This window comes from Talpa occidentalis, unplaced genomic scaffold (assembly GCF_014898055.3).
Source record: "Talpa occidentalis isolate TD23 unplaced genomic scaffold, MPIMG_talOcc4v2.1 talOcc4.7, whole genome shotgun sequence".
NCBI lineage: Eukaryota > Metazoa > Chordata > Mammalia > Eulipotyphla > Talpidae > Talpa > Talpa occidentalis.
In genome coordinates, this window is record NW_023605083.1 from 93,142,509 (window position 1) to 93,161,814 (window position 19,306).

The window sequence follows — 19,306 nt, forward strand, 5'->3', positions numbered from 1 at the left end:
GTGCAGCACGGTCTTGGAAAACAGGTGGGGTGCACTTATTTCCAACGAGTAGACTACATTAATCACCTGGGGAGATACTGTAAGTTCTACTCCCAAGAGGAAAGACATTTTGGCTGCTGAGAAGGCCTAACATTTTGACATTTGAATATAGGAGGTGGGAATAAGTATTAGCCATTTACTAGCTATTCAAATTCTATATAAAGCAATTTAAGCGCAAATAGAGTATGACAGATTCCTAGCACAATGCCTAGCACATAGTAAGCGCTCAATAATTGTTCATTATGATTGTCATCACAATGCCTTGTGCTTTCTTATTCCGGAGATTTAACAATTTTCATATGCTTAAAAGTGATCCAATGTGGGTGGACCTAATGGAGATGTGCCTTCCTGTTCCCCCTTCAAAGGACACTTTGTCCCAACTATTGTACTATGAAAGCTGTTAGCAGCTTGTCTCTGGCTGGCTGCCTCCTTAGGCACTGTCTTAAGGGTATAGAGCGGTCTTGCCCAACATCATGCTATTTTCAGGGCACTCCATATGTAATGACTAATCAAGATGTGGCTATAAAGGCCTAGCTATGAATTCAATATGGGCCAACTGACAAGCCATTTCCACTTCAAAGTGCCCCATGGGGTTGGCTGAGGTTGTTGTCAAGCTCAGCTTCTCCCTCTGCCCATGTTGCTTCTGTGGCTTCCCTCCCACAGGTGTTGACCCCATAGGTACTTCCTAAGACATACCCTGCACGGCAAACTCTCTCCTGAGTCTGCTCCAAAGAGAATCTAACCCATGACTCAATGTCCCCCTAGATAAGACAAAGAAGTTCAACTTTTAAAGTAAGTAGCACAAATTAATAAGCCAGATGGTTGAAAGAAAGCTTTCATAAAGATCCTGGTATTTTACTTCATCTATATTAACTATACTCCACGGGGTCTTTAAAATTCAACCTGCAAAAAAGACTGAGCAGGTCATCTTGGACTGGTCTTTTGCATTATCCCAACAGGTAAAGAATTACAACAGAACAAGAGAGGAAGGTTGGGGCACCTGGTCAGCTTACAAATTCCTTTCTGTAGGGTGAATAATATTGCTACTAAGTGCTCTAATATACTATGAATCTGGGCCATCAGCCATATTGCTATTCAAATCTAGACTCTCTGTCTGTCTGTCTCTTTGTCTCTCTCATGAACACGTGTGCACACACCTACAAAAACACATTCACCCATGAAGATGTTGTCTCTTTCTCTTCCTTTACATGGAAAACTGAGGCCAAACTATATACAAGTGATATAAGATGAAAATATAATGTAATCATCACTAACCACTGCCTCAAGCCCAAACTTTTCATGAACCCACTCTAAACATCTCCTATAAACATAACTACTTATTTCTTCTTAGGCTTCCCATCTGTGATAAGAAAAAGTATATTTCAGAATATTTTCTCTGAAAATAAAACATAACAAAAATGGCTACTCTTTGATTGAATGGCAAAATAATAAACGAGAATGCATCTTAACCCCACCCTCGAGATTGTCCAAGCTTAGACTGAGTTTAGTGGCACGAATCTGACATGAGTTAGGAGAGAACCCAGAAACAGAAATGAGGGTCACTTCTATATACAGGACCTCAAATTATCCTAACCCAGATGACTCGAAGGAGCACAGAAACACAGTGAAGTCTCCTAAATTCACTTACGTAAGTACACAATACCTACCCCTGAAATAAACTCAAAGGTTGGTTAAAAACACACTCCACATGACTAGTTAATTCACTAGTACATAAAAAATTTTTTAAGTTGTGTTTATGAATTTCAAATTAACCAAAATGGTTGAATGAACTACTTTATCTTTGATGTCAATCCCATTCCCAAAATTACCATTTAAAAATGGCTAAAACAATAATAATAAAAATAAAACATCATTATCAACACATTTAAAATGTTTTCTCTAAGCACTGAAATGTTTTTTATTCTCTGGCAGGACTATCCAGATGGAAAGAGAACATCATGTCCCTCCCCAAAATAAACTAAGACCACCTTCCTGCTCAAGCTTCTTTAAGATTCTAAATCAATTGAAACTACTGCTCAGCAACTTCAGTTCCTTTCTTATGTTGTCTTTCCCTGCGTAAAAGCACTTGGTTCCAATCAGACCACTTCCTTCCTGCTGCTTTGGTTTTTATTACCAAAGTTCTTCAATCCTTTTCACCACCCCCTATGCCAAACAACTTCCATTTTTAGAAGAACATTCTCTGAGACTCCTAAAGAGAAGCCAAGCTTAGCTAAAGGTCCTCCTCAATAACAGTTGTGGCCTTCAAATATTCTGGATGAAACTGTGAAGAGCTAAGTTTTGTCATCACTAGCTTTCACTTTCTTTCTGTCTCCCTTCCCTTCTGCAGATCACACTCCTTTTCTGCAGAATCAAGTGTTATTTCGGACAGATGCGCCTATCAGAGAAAAGTAACATGAAAAATAAGTCATTCCGTGTGGGCCTCTGTTCTGAGAAAAGTTAACACAGCAGGCCAAACTGCCTTTTCCCATCCTAGAAAGGCCCGCATACAAAGTCAGCCTCGGGCAGCATATGAGAACTTTGATTTAGGGAGAGCTCCCACCGTTAACTGTTAAGCATGGCCTCTGTTCCTGCACTGCACAAACAATATGGTTTATATAGAACACCTGCTTTCCTTTGGGGAGTCTGCAATTTGAAAATGTGTGCCTTTCTGACCAATATTCTCAAAAAATCTAATTAGGCCTTGAGTATCTAATGAGCTTCCCTGGTTGGCAACATTTTACAGGCGGGATGACAACTCAGCATTGGGGACATCCTGTGTGACTACACTGGACAAGGCCCTTTCGAGGCTTACCCCTGGTTTCCCCCCGATTTTGACCCCAGTTCCTTTACTCTTTGCTGATTTTGCTCTGTATCCTTTTGCTGTAATAACTTATAACCATGAATTTAACTAGAGAAGATAGGTACTTGTTACTCAGTAGTTATGTTCCATGAAGTCATCATGAGCAATGGTTTATCTAATGCAAAGCTGTTGCTTCTAAAGGAAGTATGAATGCATGCACATACACAACTCACACATCACGCCTGAGATCACCTACTAACAGTTTTCAGAGTTGGGATTCAAATCCCATCCAACTGGCCTCAGAGCAGGAGGCTCCATCCTTTGATCTTCCCTCTGTGAGAGCAAAAACAAAAAGGCAAAGAGCACTGCCTTGTTCGACCTTGACTGGGAATGTGCACAATGAATGATTCAAAATTTTCATCTCTTTATACATTCTCATAAATAACTGCAAAAGCATCACAAATATTGACGTGAAGGTTATCACTTATAGTGAGTAAACAAGTATATGATGAGTCCTGTGAATCCTGCAAATGGCATCAAACTGGGAGTGGACTTGGAGACCACAGACATGACTTTCAAGGAGGGTTCCATGTTCCCCTTCCTTCAAAGGCACTGAAGAGAAAGAACATTATTATTGGCCCAAAGTGGTGGGAGGTGGAACCTCTAGTGTGACCTGTTCTTTGCATCTGTGATCACTTAGCCTTTCCTTTGAGGTGCTCTTTGGTCGCTCATTTTGGCTTGCTTTTTGTCATTCATTCTCCAGGTCATCTGCTTCAGCTGACCTGACAGCCTCCCTCTTGGAAGTCAAATAGGAACTGTGGTGAAGTTTAGGGGTAGGAAAGCCTGATGAATCACATGGGGTAGTTCTCCTAGGGCCTAAACATAAATGCCCTTTCCTTTGAAAAGTTTCTACAACTTTTCCCTTGGAAAATCCTTGCTTCTTTCTCCTCAGATGGCCTCTAAGTCTGGAGATAGTGCCTGGCTGAAGACCAAGATATGAATCTTTAAAACGGGGAGGGAGATGGTAAAGGAGACACTAGGACAGAAGGGAAAAGAGTCTTTGTGTCTCAAAGTGGGTCAAACTTATCGTCAGAGTTTCAGCTAGAAGCAAAGCCATATGAAACACACTGTGCAAATATCTGAGTATCTTTTTTGCGTAGTCAGCAAATTCAAAGAATTTGTGTTTTCCCACAGCCAGTGATTTAATCAGCCATGCCTATGTAATGACATCTCAAGAAAAATTCTTTAACAATGAGGTTCATGGAGCTTTCGGGTTGGGGAGCACATCCGTGTTCTGGGAAGGTGGCATGCTTGGAGACAGCATGGAAGGTGTGTGCCTCCCCACCCTCCAAGACCTTGCCCTTTTACTCCAGGACCCTGCCCTATGTCCCTCTTTCATTTGGCTATATCCTTTATCACAAAACTGCAATTGCTAAGTACAATGCTTTTCTGAGTTCTGTGGTGATTCTATTTCAATACTGAATCCTGAAGGGAGGTTATGGGAACCCTGTATTGCTAACCAGCTGGAGGGCAGAAGTGCTTAGAGTCTTTGGGATGTGCAGCTGGTATTACAAGTAAGGACAGTCTTGTCAGGACTGAGCCCTCAAATCTGTGGAGTCTGAAGCTAACTCCAGGTAGGTAATGTCAGAACTGAATTAAATTACTGGACACCCAGTTGGTGTTAGACAATTGTCCATCTTTCCCCCAGCAGTCCCCATTATTATAAACCAGTCCCTTCCTAGAGATGAATACTGAGTGTTCTGATAAAGAAATAATTTCATATTCGTTAAGTATTTAATAACTACCTTATTCCCCATCTCTAATTCTACTGTCTTATCTTTAGGCAAATTTATATATAAACACATTGAATGATAACTTGAAGGTATCACTCAACAGAAACTCTAGAAAGCAATTTTCACAGACTACATGAAAAACTTGCCTAGCGGAAGCTTCTAGAACACTAGCTGTTCAGCAAAACTGTTTCCATAGATACTGTAACCTTGTAAAAACAAATGTACATGAGAGACTTTGAGCTCAAGGCAGAAGAATACACATACATGGCTGTCTCCTCCCTTCCCAGAGCACAATGAAATGCAAATAAATATTTTTTAAAGAATAAATTTGTGGTGACACTGAAAATACAAAGGAGTGCTATTAGTGAAGAAGTCATTTTGAAGGGATATTTTTGTTTGTTTGTTTTTAAAGCAGATAGGTGGGACTATCTTGGCAAATAAACCAGAAATGGGGGTGGGGAGGAAGGCAACCTGAAAGAGATGATCAGAGCTACCAATAGTTATTTCTTCCTGCCAGAGCCCTGGAAAGACTCCATCCAAGCTTGGAGTCAATGGCTACTGGGAACCACAAAAGTGGCTGTAAGTCAGGAATCAGGACACTGGATTGGAGAGTTGTCTAAGGAGCTGCTAAACCAGTTGGTCCCTGTCCTGTATAGACTGTAGAATACAGCGTTTGTCATAGCTGGCCAACCTCCACCCTCCACCCCTCCAAAACAGCTCTCTCCAGAGAGGCTGTCTGGGAAGTACCTATGATGTCGGTGTCCAGGCTAGCGAATAAGTCAAAAAGCTCCAGCATAGACATGGTAGAAAAGAAAATATACAAAAGATGTCACCCCCAGGTAAAAGTTCCCCTCTCCTTAGTAATCTTGGGATGAAATCTATAGCAAAGGTACTTAATCTGCTTGTGTCCTCCTCTACCTAACTGTGTACCCTAAAGGGGAACCTGCTTGTCGGTATACCCTACCCCTTTACAGAGTACACAGCCAATCTCTCCAGCCAAGAAAGATTCGAAGTCAATAAACCTATATAAATGCAAAGAAACCCTATGTCAGGTATCTATACGCCATTCCTCATTAATATAAAGTCAATGGAAACTAACTAGGTAAGGAAATGCCCACAGGATGTGTACAGTTTGCTAGGGCTGGCACAACAAAGTACCAAGACTGGGCAGCATTAACAACAGAAACTGATTTTCTCACAATGCTAGAGGCTGGAGCCTGAGATCAAGGTGCCTACGTGACTGTTTTCTTCTCAGGCTTCCTTCCTGGGCTTCTAAGCGATCGTCTTCTCTCTAAGTCTTCACATGGTGCTCCCTCTGTGTGTGTCTCTGTCCCCACTTCTTCTCTTAGAAGAACACCAGTCATATTGGGTTAAGGACCACCCTAATGACCTCATTTTAACTTAATTACATCTTTAAAGACCCTATCTCCAAATACAGTCACATTCTGAGGTTCTGGGAGTTATGGCTTCAACATAGGAATTTTGAGGGGAAATAATTCAGCCCATAACAGCATGAAAGAGAAAGACTGAGATGAACAAACCAAAACTTACCCGGAGGAAACAAAATAATACAAGGAGCATAAGGAAAATTTTAAAGTTCTAACTAATACCATTCAGAGATTTAAAAGATTTTACAACCTTAAAAACAATACTTCTGTGGAAAAAAGCAATTTTGAGCATTAAAGCTTAATGGTGTTTAAAAGTACAGTTCTCAAAATTAAAAAAATATCAATTAGAAGAACTGAGTAATAGAATGGATCCAACAATTATAATAGAAATCAGTAAAACATGTTAGTAAATCTAAATAAAATACTTATGTAGGAAAAGGGGGGATTTCAGTATAAAAGAACATGAAAGACAAGGAGTTTAAAGGAAAGTTTAAGAATCTAAACTTGATATATCCAGAGATATTTATTTGCTTTAGACTCTGTTAGAAAATGTAAACTTAGGTACGCATGTTAAACATATAAGGGTTGGTGTGGCCAAGGTGGGTGGCCTAACTGAGCAACTTGTTCTTGGGTGGGGGTGGGGGAAATTAGTTTTCCCATAAAATCGCCATTTCCCAGCTCCTGGCTTTCTATGGAGAGTCCACTTTCAGTCCCTCACAATGCATAACCCCAGTTCCTACCTCTGCACGGGTGTTAACACACCAGTCCCTAAAGTACACATCTGGTTCAGTTCTGAGGGCCACAAGGCTTCAATTCTACTCACCGCTATGGGTTAGCACCTTCGTTTATGATACTCGGACAACTCCCTTTCTTGCTTTAGAGCTCAGCTAAGAATCATAAAACAATTTTTAAAAAAAAGTTTCACCTAACATTTCCATGTGTTTGGAAAAGGGAGTGAAGGGGGACTCTCCTATCAACTCAGTCTACTATCTTGACAAAAAGTCTGCACTGTATAGACAGTTAATGAAGGAAAACACTTTGGGTGCTTACAATGTGTGAAGCACGGTTCTAAGAGCTTTACACATCTGGACTCATTTCATCTTCATAACAACCCTATCAAATAGACATTAAAATCTCCATTTTATAGATGCAAAAGTTAGGATAGAGAAAGTCACTTGCTCAAGGTGCACAGCTAGTAAGACTCAGAGGTAGTGTGGCTCTTAACTGCTACATATCATTCCCCATGCCTGTGCTATTCATTGATGCTGTTCAACAAGTATTTGGTCTCTCTCAGCCCCAACCAGACATCTTGGTCAGATTACTCCTCCTGGAGGCTGGCGGGAGGCACATGAATGACTCTGACCAGCAAGCTGTGAATGAAATTGACATGGCACTTCTGGGCTGCAGCATTTAATTGCAGAAACAAAGTCCACTAGAGCTCTTACTCTCTGACACATGACTAGCAATGTTGGAAATGATGGCTATTCTATCAGCCAGGAATTGTCTGTAACCATGACCACCAGTGACACACAATGAATATGTATTGAAGTATGGGGGAAAAAAGTAATAAGCATTTGCTATTTTAAGTTACTTATATTTGGGGGCTATTTTTCAAAAAATTAAGTTATTGATGTTAATATGCAAAAATGTATTATTGTTATTTTTAGATGAATTAATATTTTTAAATTGTTTTCAATTTTTAATACAGTTAGTACTGGTATATATAACCCACATAAACAAAAGTTCTTAGGAAGGGTCAACTTATTTTTTTTTTTTTTTTAATTTTTTTTAAGATTTATTTATTTATTTCTACAAGTACTGGGTACCGTCAGAAGCACGGGAGGGTAAGAGAATTCACCAGAGCCAGAGCGGGGAACAGAACAAGCAGAAGGACCGAAGTACACTGCTGAGGGGAGCAGTGGGTGGCAGGAGAGGTCTGCGCGCCATGCGGGACCCTCGCCGGTGGGCGGGGATCGAGCCAGCGCTGCAGAGGCTGCGGGCAGCTTCGCAGCCCAGTGCTCAACCACTGCGCCACCAGGGGAGGCCCAGGGTCAACTTATTTTAAGACTACAAGGGGCCTAGTTTGAGAATCGCTATGCTATGTAAATACTAACCAAAATCTAGGGAATAATGTTAATATCACATTTATAGATGTAAAGAGGAAAAACAATAAAGATAAACATTTCCATAATGACAAAAATACATAACCAAATAAAAATAGATAAAATAATCATGTTCATATATGCACCTAGTAACTTTTCTCTGAATTTTATGAAATAGAAAATTCAGCCAATTACATGGGAAAATTGCCAATCATCAGCAATTAGGGAGACTTTATTACACTTCTTTCAGAAGCTGACAGAGGAAGCAGAAAGGCAGAAAAGACAGGTAAGATGGGAACAATGGACTTAACAAGCCTCATCTAATAGTGCATATAAAGTCCTGTCTCCCCAAAATGAAGACCACACAGTCTCATCAGGGACATACAAAGTAGTTACTATTATTGAAACACAGCAATGATCTTAACAAGTTCAGAAGAACTGGTATCACACACCATGTAATTCTATAACCCTGTGCAATTCAATCAGATAACCAACAATTAAAAAGATGGTTTAAAAATGCATACAATTGAAAACTTTGAAACAATGGGTTATAAGAAAAATCAATGACAAATTATTATAAAATGTAATGAACTAAATTGTAATAAAAGCATTAAATATCAGTATTTGTGAGTGTAAAGAGCTATTTGAAGGAGGATTGATAGCCTCTTGTATATTTGAAAAGAAGTAACAGTATAAATTAGCATGGAGTCAAAATCCTTTCAAAATTACCATTGACATAACTGTTTCCTGACCAAGATTGTTGATTGTGGCTAAAAAAAAAAAAAAAAAAAAAGCCAGATTCCTTCCCACAAAAATATACATTCTCTGTAATTTTCAGGGCCTACTAGGTGTTTATACTATGAAGTTCTCTCAGTCCTAGCTTCAAATCCCTCCACAACTTGGTCCTGGTACATTCTCCTCATTACTCATTCTTTCTTAGTTACAAAATTTCTCCTTTTATTTTTTCAAACGTACAAAGTTCTCAGGAGATGACCTTGCTCTCCTTGGAATGCCTCACCTGCCCAACACCCCTTCACCAGCCAATTTGGGCCCATTCTGGAAACCTCAGTCACCATTCACAATTTGTCCTCCTGTCAATCCTGCATGGAAGGCTGGTCGTTTCCTTGATAACACCTTACAATTTGAAAAAATACCCTGGTTTAGGGGTGTATGTGTTTAATGTCTGTCTCCCCCAGCTAGACTATAAGGTCAGCAAAGGAAGGGATCTTGTTTTTTTGTTGTTATTGATGTTTCACTGTCTAAGGGGCTGCACCTATAGCTGATACTAAAAAGAAATTGTTGAATGAATAAAACTTCCATTGTCTACTGGTTAAACACGCTAAGTTTAGATGTGTTAAATGTTATGGCACAATGCAAAAAATGCAGATATAGATCTATACATATGGCTCTAGATTTAGATCTAAAATCTATTTCTCATGCAAATCAAAACTACCATGAGATACCATCTCACACCAGTGAGAATGGCACATATTAAAAAAACTAGCAACAACAAATGTTGGCAAGGATGTGGAGAAAAAGGAACTCTTCTGCACTGTTGGTGGGAGTGCAAACTGGTCCAACCACTATGGAGAGCTGTGTGGAGATTTCTGGACCTACTAAACATAGAGCTTCCATATGATCCAGCAATTCCACTTCTAGGTATTTACCCAAAGGACACAGAAACATCAATTCCAAAGAGCACCTGCACCCCTATGTTTATAGCAGCACTGTTTACAATAGCTAAGCTTTGGAAACAACCCAAATGCCCAAAAGTAGATGACTGGATCAAGAAGATGTGGTACATATATACCATGGAATATTACTCAGCATTCAAAAAAGATAAACACATGCAATTTGCAGCAACATGGATGGCGCTGGAAGGGATCATGCTCAGCGAAATAAGCCAAAAAGAAAAAGAAAAATACCGGATGGTCTCACTCATAGCAGGAATCTAGAAAACTTAAATAAGGGACCAGGAAAATGAATATAAGAAAGTGAAAATCAAAATCAACAAAAAACTATGAACCAGAGACACTTTTTGGGGGGTGGGGGGCGGGAGGGGAAGGATTGGGGTCAGAATGGGGCGTTTGCAATTGTATGGGGGAATATAAAAATAAAATTTAAGATAAAAAAAAATAAAATAAAATCTATTTCTCTTAAGTAGATTATACAGACAAAATTAAGGGACTGATAAAGTAGAAAACTGAGTCATTTTACATACTAGGAACATAACCTGATGGGTGTTTTGGTCACTGCATAGTATAGGTGGGTGGTTACCCCTACACCATAATGCCTTCCCCTCCAGCTTGCTTTCCTTCTCATCTCTCATGCTTTCTGGATTCTGGGGACATCGACCTTCTCCCACATGGTGGTCTTTTCCTTGATAACACCCACAATTTGAAAAAAATACCACCATGTTATGTGCCTCTCTTTTAAAGGGCCTTTGCACATGCTGCTCCCTCTTCTTTCAAATCTCTGTTCAAGTATTATTTCCTAAGGGAAGGCTTTGCCATCCTATAGCACGTCAGGCTTTCCTATTCTGTGTTCTAGTAGTTCCCATGTGTTACTCATCTAGGTCTCTAATCAGGTATCTGTGAGTTGTCTAACATTTGCCTCTGTGACTATAATGAAAGTTCCATGAGGGCAGGAGTCATGTCTTTTGACCATGTTTGTACATGTGTCCTAGCACAGGGTTTAGCACAGAATAGGCACTCAATATTTACTGGATGAAGAATGTAGTATGGGAAGAAGAAATTACTTTAGATTTAGGGAAAAGAACTTATCACATCTAATAAGATCTTTTCTTATTAGGCAAAGAAAGTTTATTTAATCTAGATAAAGGAAAGTTATGGAGCCAGTTGGTGAAATGTTCGAACTTATGTCTTCTGTGGACAGAAGAAAGGTGATTTTGCTGCAGCTGCTGCTGCTGATTTTACACATCAAGAGAATTTATGATGCTTTCCAGGAAGATCTTAGAGGAAAAAGCGGATGACAACCATAGGTCAGAGATGACTGAAAGATGAAAAGATGCCAGAGGGTATGGTAAGGGAAGGGACTGACCTCATAAACTTTCCATCCTAAGATTCTGAGACTAAATAAACTCACAAATTTCTTTATGAATGAAACACAGACTTGAGAAGTCACTCCACTAATCCTAGCAGTTGGTCAAAGGCCACTGAATGGAATCTCAATAAAGGAAATGTGAATCAGACCTGCACAGCCACTCAGAGAAAATTGTTTCCCTGCCTGACATTTACATGTCTGTACTCCAAGCTTGGGGGATGATGAGTTAGATTCCTGTCAATTCATAAAAGCTTGCTTGTCCCTGTAAAGTGCCTGATGCCACAGGAAGTGCACTTAATGTCCTGGGCACAGCTCTCCTGTGACACAGCTCAAGGAGATGGTTGGGGGTAGCTCCCTGCTCAGAGGATACCACCAAGTGACAGGAACTCCCCATACCCTAAGTCATTTTACAATATGTTGCCTCTAAAGGAAAGCAGTTTCTGCCCACCTTGCTTCCTTCAAAGAGCAAGTTCTAGGGATGCAGCATCACACAATATCATTCTGGCCAGTTACCCCTTTACATAGTGAGAAGGTGACAGTGCCAGAAGGCAGTGTTGCAGCAGCTTGTAACCCTTTATTTGTCTAATATGTGATCTCACCACCAGGAGCGCCATGCATTAAATCACAGAGCACCCTACTAGGGTGAGGCCCAGAACGAAGTAAGTATTCTCTAACATCCTAGACTTTAACAAAGAGTCTTCTTACAGTGGTATGTCCCAAATGTCAGCATTTCAAACACCACCTGCAGAATTTGCTTGCCAGGTCCATGATTCACTGTACCATCTGTGCCTGATGTTTTTCTCTGTCAACTGTTTTTTTTTTTTTTTTACTTACACAAGTTAATTGAATAAGAAAATTTTATATTGCTGTGAAATCACAGGTTTCAAATGTTAGTCATTTTTATTTCTAAGCACACACTGAAATATACAATCATGAAAATGTAAATTGTTTCTCTGCATATCACCTAAAATCAACTTGCCAGAATATCATGTGATATTCTGATGCCAGATTATCCACAAAAAGATACCTTCACCAACTTGTCCACATATTTCACCAGCCCAAGACTAAATTTTGTTATCAAAGGACTATAAAAACAGTTTGAGGTGTGCTGAGTAGAGGTTGACCAGGGTGCCAGAACTGCAAGTTCCATCTGTGAAGTCTGCTGTAAAGAAATCTCTTCAAGAGGCAAAAGGAGCTATTGACCAATGGAGGACTCAGTACACAGTTTTTAGCATGAACAGTTAATGTGAATTCACTGACAACTGGCAAAAAGACACAGTTATTACTTATATTTGTTCCCTGTTGCTATTCTAACAATTATCACAAACCTAGTGTTTTTAAGCAACACACACTCATTCTCTTACTGTTGTGGAATTCAGAAGTCTGGAACAGTTTAATTGAAATCAAGGTGTCCCCCCCCCCAAAGGCTAGAGGGGGGAAGTCACTTCCTGCCTTTCCTAGCTTCAAGAATTGCATTCCTTGCACCCCTAAGCTTTTGGTCCCTTCCTTCATCTTTGAAGCCAGCAGCACAGCATCTCGTTTTAGTCATCACAATACCTTCTATGTCAAATCTCTCTGCCTCCCTTTTATAAGGACAATTATACATACAGTCCCCAACCACATAGTCCAGGAAAATCTCTTATCTCAATAGTCTTAATTTAACACCCCTGCCAAGTTCCTTCTGCCATATAAGGTAACATTCTAGAATCTCTAGAATGATTCTAGGAATCAGGATGTGGGTATCTTTAAAGGATGTTATTCAGCTCACCACAACTTACTGAAACTTTCAACATGAAAATTCTGTGGATGAATACTAACTGACTTGCAGTGGTAATCACTGATATACATATGAAATCTTTCATTATTTTTGTGTCCTTCAAGGAGCACAACTGTATTTCCAGCTGTTTCAGAGGACATGCTTGTCTCCACAACCCCAGTATTGCTGCTATCAAAAACAATGGTTACTTTGGTTTCTTTCAGAAAGCAAGGGAATGTTCAAAGATTGAAAGGGAGACAGCAAAAGGACTGGACAAACTTGGGATATTTGAACATCAAAAAGATTAAGGAGGAGTGACACACACTAGCAGAGATTCATGAAACAACCTGTTCTCGATGCATTTTCATCCTTTAGAAGTGTACTTCTTGGTGTTGATGTGCAGACTTGGTCAATGGGACCTCTCTGGTGGCGCAAGGGGTTAAGTCTCAACACTATGAAGCTGTCTGCAGCCTCTGAAGCAGGAGCTGGATCCCTAGTCAGGGAGGTGACCCACATGGCACAGCAGATCTCTCCTGTCTTGCCCGCTGCTCCCCTCAGAAGTGTATTTCAGTAGCTCCACCTGTTCTGCTCCCTACTCTGTCTCTAGTGAATTCTCTCACCCCCTGCTCCTCTGGCCTACAACCCAGCTCTTGTATGCATAAATAAAATATTAAAAAAAAAAATCAACACCAAAGGTAGGTCTGAGAAACATCTACTTAGACAAATCAATTCTGCTGCTTTTCTTGTTGTAGTGTTCTTTTCAAAAGGCCTGCCCTCTTGAGCATGAACTTTGAGAAATTTGAGGGCCACACAACTCTTAATTCTGGAACAGCATCTGAGTTGTCTGATGTGAGCCCTTCATGCCCTGCTACCCATATAACTCACGTGGAACTGAAGGTCACCAAACTCTGTGGTTCCATGAGGTGATCTCTCTGCTGCCACCTTAACCAGCTCCCCACCCTCTACATCCAGGGCACATTTAGGTCTCCTATCGCTGGTGTTTTCACTTAACTGCTAATCCTTTTCCTCACTAGGGTTAGTCACTGGCATATGAACAGGGTAATTACTGGTGCTGGTCAGGTCCTTTTTAACTCTATATGAGAAGGCTAGAAACTGAAATCTCAAACTGGTAATTCCACCCTCCAGCTTTGTGATTATGCTGTAAGTACAATGTATGTTGTTACCAAGGTTTTGACACTCGATTCCAAAAAGGCCATTATCTTGGCCTATTGTTTCTTTTATTTAATTAAAAACCAAAAAGAATGATTCAGTAGGTCAGTAAATCAAATTGACATATTTATAACAAAAATGCAATGCTTCTCCAGTTTCCCCCGACTCCTCACAACACACTCAGGTCACAATAAACTCCAGAAGGGACTGCAACCCTGCTCTCAACAACTACAGATAAAATTGCCTTTTTGATTTTGACAAAAGGAATAAAGGTTGGTTACAGTCCTGACAGGGATATGGTTTTGTATCCTCAGAGAGACTATCCGTTCCTAGGAAAGAAAATGGCTGACTCTATGCGCTTTCTGAAGAGCAAATGTGCACATAAGCAAACCATCAAGCTAACCACCATCTCTCTGGGAGGCCACTACAGAGAAAACCCAGTTTTTCTGGGCAACTAATGGAAAAACACTTCATGTTTGGCTATGTACACATGTACACATCCAGGTCTGGAAAACAGGGGACTGGGGAGGCACAAAGGAAGAAGTGGAAAGGATGGAGGAAATACATGTGATCAGAAGAAAGAATCTCCAGCTATGACTAGCATGGCAGATGTGTATATATGTAACTACATGAAAGTTCCGTGCACGTGTGGGATTTACATCTGTAGGTGACTATATGCGAAGCAATGGTACAGCATTCTCTCAGCATATTCAACAAAGGCACTGGTTCTCAAATTTGGCAGCACAGTGAGATCATCTGAGAAGCTTTAAAAAATACTGATTCTTGGGCCCCACCCTAGAGATTCTGAATTAACTGGGATAAAGAACTGTGGTAAGCAGAATAATACATCCTACCCCAGATGTCTACACCCCAGTCCCTGACACCCTGGAATATGTTAGGTTACACAGCCATGGGGTATTAAGGTTATAGATGGAGTTAAGGTTGCTAATCAGCAGACCTCAAATAGGGAAATTAGTCTGGGTTAGCCCAGTCCTTAGAAGTAGAAGAGGGAGACAGAGGTTAGAGGTCACAGTGATGCAATGTGAGAAGGACTCAATTATCTGTTGTTGGATTTCAAGATAGAGGAGGGGACACAAATCAAGAAAGCTCTAAATACAGGCAGTTTCCAGAAGCTAGCAAAAGGCAGTGAATTCTCCCCTACCGTATCCAGAAGGGAATACAGCTCTTATATTCTAGTGTTAGCGCAGTGAGACCCAGATCAGACTTCTGACCTGTAGGACCGTAGGCTAATGTGTTTATGTTGTTTCAGGCCACTAAGTTTGTGGTAATTTGTTATACTAACAATGGAAAACCAACACAGGTATGGCCGGGGCTTTAGGTGTTTCTAAAGTTCCCTAGGTGTTTCTAATGCATAGCAAAGTATAATCACTGAACTCAAGGAAAGACAAAATAGGGACCAGGAAAAAGACTAATCAAAATCAACAAGCAGCTACAAACCAGAGACACAGTCCAAGGGGCCGGGGGGGAGAGGAGAAAGTAGGATCAAAACAAGGGGGTGGGAATTGTATGGGGACTATAACCAAGATGAAAATACATACAATGTGCAAAAATTAAAAATGATGTAAAAAATATATAAAATAAAATTATTTAAAAAAAAAAAAAAAAAGATTAGAACAAGCTGCCATGATTGCTCATGCAGGTAAAATGTCTAGGGATTTCATCCAGGAAGTCAGCAAGTCTCCCCACCAAAGTATGTGCCATTAATTCTTTTTTTTTTTTTAATTTTTTTTTTTTTAAAGATTTATCCATTTATTTATACAAGCACTGGGTACAGTCAGAAGCACGGGAGGGTGAGAGAATTCACCAGAGCCAGAGCAGGGAGCAGAGCAGGCAGAAGGACCAAAGTACACTGCTGAGGGGAGCAGCGGGCGGCAGGAGAGGTCTGCGCGCCATGCGGGACCCTCCTCCGGTGGCCGGGGAGCAGCCGGGGATCAAACCGGCGCTGCAGAGGCTGCAGGCAGCTTCACAACCCAGCGCTCAACCACTGCGCCACCGGGGAGGCCCTGTGCCATTAATTCTTAACCATCTACCCAGAGATTACATGCTGACTCAACCAAGCACATCACATGATGGGTAGGTGTTAGGCCTGCACTTCTACAGTGGCTAGAGGTCTTTTTTAGTCCAACTAACTGAATAGGCTGTTTTCTCGGGATAAAGAAAAATTATAGATCTGATAGATTTTCCGCCAAGCTTATTTCTTACCAATATTGTTATTCAAGGAAGGAATTGACCAATAAGCAAATTATATGTGAATACAGAAATGAGTGCATTCACCTAGCACTATTAGGGAAAGGACTAAATTACCCTCCCCTTTGTGCTCAAACTATTGAAAAACCACTATTAGGATGATAAAGATGGAAGGTTTTCCCATTTGCTTAAGTAATCTATACTAGAGGAATGATAAATGGAATTTATTTATCTGAGCAACATCAACTCATTTTTTGTAGAGATCAAGGAGACAGGTGCACCCCTCCCTCCAGATCAAGCACGGGCTCACTCCCACATGATGCTTTTTCTTGAAAGCCATTCTCTTATGGTATTATAACTAAATGCTAAAGCTGTAGAAGCATCTCCTTTTTACTTTTCCCTCCCTACTTTGTCTTCCTTACAGAGGAAGCAGGCATAGCAGACAAAGCAATGCCATTAGAATCCAAAGACTTGAGTTCACATCACTTAGAATTGATGTGAAATTAGGAGGTCCCTCTGACACGCTGAGCTTCATCTCTCACAAACAGAGATAACACTGTCTCCCCGGTGCATGCTGATTAAATGGAATGACATAATGGAAAGTGCTTAGCACACAGCAGGGGGCTTTAAATGAGTGCTCGCTTCACTGAAGCTCAACGATTCCTGTGCTTTCACACGTCACCTCTATGCTGAAGCTCCGCACATCTCTTCCCTTTACTCACTATGCTCTGGTACCGTATCTCCAACTGTCTGCTTGACACTCCACTTGGATTCCTCACTGGCATCTCTAATTGGACATGTCCAAACTGGACAGATGGTCTCCACTCACAAAACTGTGACCTACCCAATTCCCCTGACTGTGTCTGCCATGGAAAAGCCCTGGCAGTCCCTCACATCCATTCTCTCTTCTCCATCCCCACTGCTGCCACTCTCATGCAGGCTCCATCTCCTCACATCACACTTCAAGCACCAGGGCCATTAGGATAAGATCCTAAGGCGTCCTGCTTGTGGTTAAACTTTCTTCAACCAGATCTATCACATCAAACCCTGAACAAAGATCTTCAAGCATTTTTTACCCTGGAACCTGGTACTTATGATGGAAAAGGAGCCAGCTCCACTGGGTGTGGAGGCAACGTGGAGTCCCCACAATCTTGCTGTGCTTCACATCACTGTACACATCACTGTACACTGTGCTCAGAAGCTTCACATTACCAAGCAAAGGAACGCTCTTGGGATAAGTGGATCACAGAACAAAGTACTTTTAAAACTAGCTACAGGGAACTGGAATTTATAATCAAACTTCTTTACCTGGCACAGTCATGCATATCTTAACGGGGATACCTTCTGAGAAATGTGCCAGATGATCTCATTGCTGTGCAAATGTGATAATTACACACACCAAGATGGTAGAGCCTCTTACACACCTAGACTACACAAAGGACCACCACAGTGCACACAGCCTGTCACTGATGGAAATACCGTATGGGTGCGTGGCTGTGTTTAATGACTACAGTCTAACTCTGCTACACTTTTCCCTCAACTGCATTAAACTATAATAATCGATTGATGTTGAACCACTTTACATGTCTTGTAATATTAAAATCACTTAACAAGTATTCAAGGTTTTAGTGTTTATCCTGAGTGGCAAATCTGGTCAACCTCAGATGTGTTCTTACCATTTTGTTCATCCAGTTCATTTCCAATTTCCTGCCCCATTTGTTTTTGGCGACTTATGATAGATGAAAGGGCATCGAGGCCCGCATCCTGTTCTGAAAAAAAAAGTAAAACAATTAACTAAAAGTCAAAGGAAAATAATTTATAGTGTCCAGGCATGTAACTCAATTCAATATATGATAAAGACAACATTTTAAATCAATTAGGAAAAAAAGAAAGAATAGCTAACATTATTGGAAAATAAGAAAAAGTTAAATATTAATACCTTAAACTAAACTTCAGATGAATTAAAATTTTTAAATATTAAAAACAAAATAATGCAAGATTTGACTGAACATTTAAACTTTGATAATATATAGTGTATGCAAATCAATTAAAATACTTAATATTCCAAATTTTAAATGGACAAAGAATGTAGATAAGAACTTCACAAAAGAATTAAGAATGAAAAAATAAAACCTTTGACATCACTACTATGTTTTTTGCAACACAAATAAGAAATGATTTTTTGGCACAGCAGACCTCTCCTGTCTAGCCCGCTGCTCCCCTTAACAGTGTATTTCAGTCAAGTCTCCTGTTCTGCTCCCCACTCTGTCTCTGGTGAATCCTCTCACCCACACACATCTGGCCGACAACCTAGTTCTTCCAAGAAAAAAAAAAATCAGATTGTAAGCATTAAAAAGAATGCTAATTACCAGGGTTAACCATAGTGTAAAGAACTAGAAGCTCCTAAGCACTATGTAATGGGAGGACTGCGCAAATTGTGCCTGTCCTTTTAATCTATCAATTCTACCTCTAGGAATGCATGTAAGAAAATGTTCAGACAGTAGCCATGATGTATATACAAGGCCAACTTGAAACACTGTTTCCCTACTGGTTATCAAAGTATTGCTTCTCATATCCAAATTTCCCCTCTTTTGACTGCTCTATGAAAAGGGATTTGAATCCTTTAAGTACATTTTCCTTTGTGAGCTCTGTTAGTGGAGGAGACTGCGGAGACATTACAGAAGGAAAGGGATTTTGCTTCCTGCTTCCTGCCTGTTCTCTCGATAGGCTCCTGCAGGGCTTGTATCATCCATGTCCACTTCCTTCAGTGTATAGCATAGCACAACCAGAATCCAGCAACTTCTCCCCACACCTTCTCCATGGGTGGTTTTATAACAGAATGTCTCCAGTTAATACTTCCCCATGAACAGTATTTCCTGGTACTCCAGAGGGCAGATTTTCAGAAAGTTCCACTAGCTCAGCACCACTGTGACTTCTCTGAAATCCAATGAACCCCTTTAAACAAGATCTGCTCAGGATGCTTCCTT

General features: G+C 40.5%; 1 protein-coding gene across 2 annotated transcripts in view; it reads right to left on the reverse strand.

Annotated features, from left to right (window-relative positions):
• The window catches only part of STX8 (syntaxin 8), a 235,922-nt gene that overhangs the window by 158,561 nt on the left and 58,055 nt on the right, over window positions 1–19,306 (reverse strand). The window contains exons 6-7 of one of the 2 annotated variants that reach the window (XM_037495211.2): window positions 17,996–18,088; window positions 3,088–3,172 (exon numbers count right to left, since the gene is read on the reverse strand). In XM_037495211.2, the coding sequence (XP_037351108.1) occupies window positions 3,105–3,172; window positions 17,996–18,088 (161 nt within the window). In that variant the 3' untranslated portion in view covers window positions 3,088–3,104. Of the gene's footprint in view, window positions 1–3,087; window positions 3,173–17,995; window positions 18,089–19,306 lie in introns of those variants that run through there. The other variant, XM_037495210.2, reaches the window with a different exon arrangement.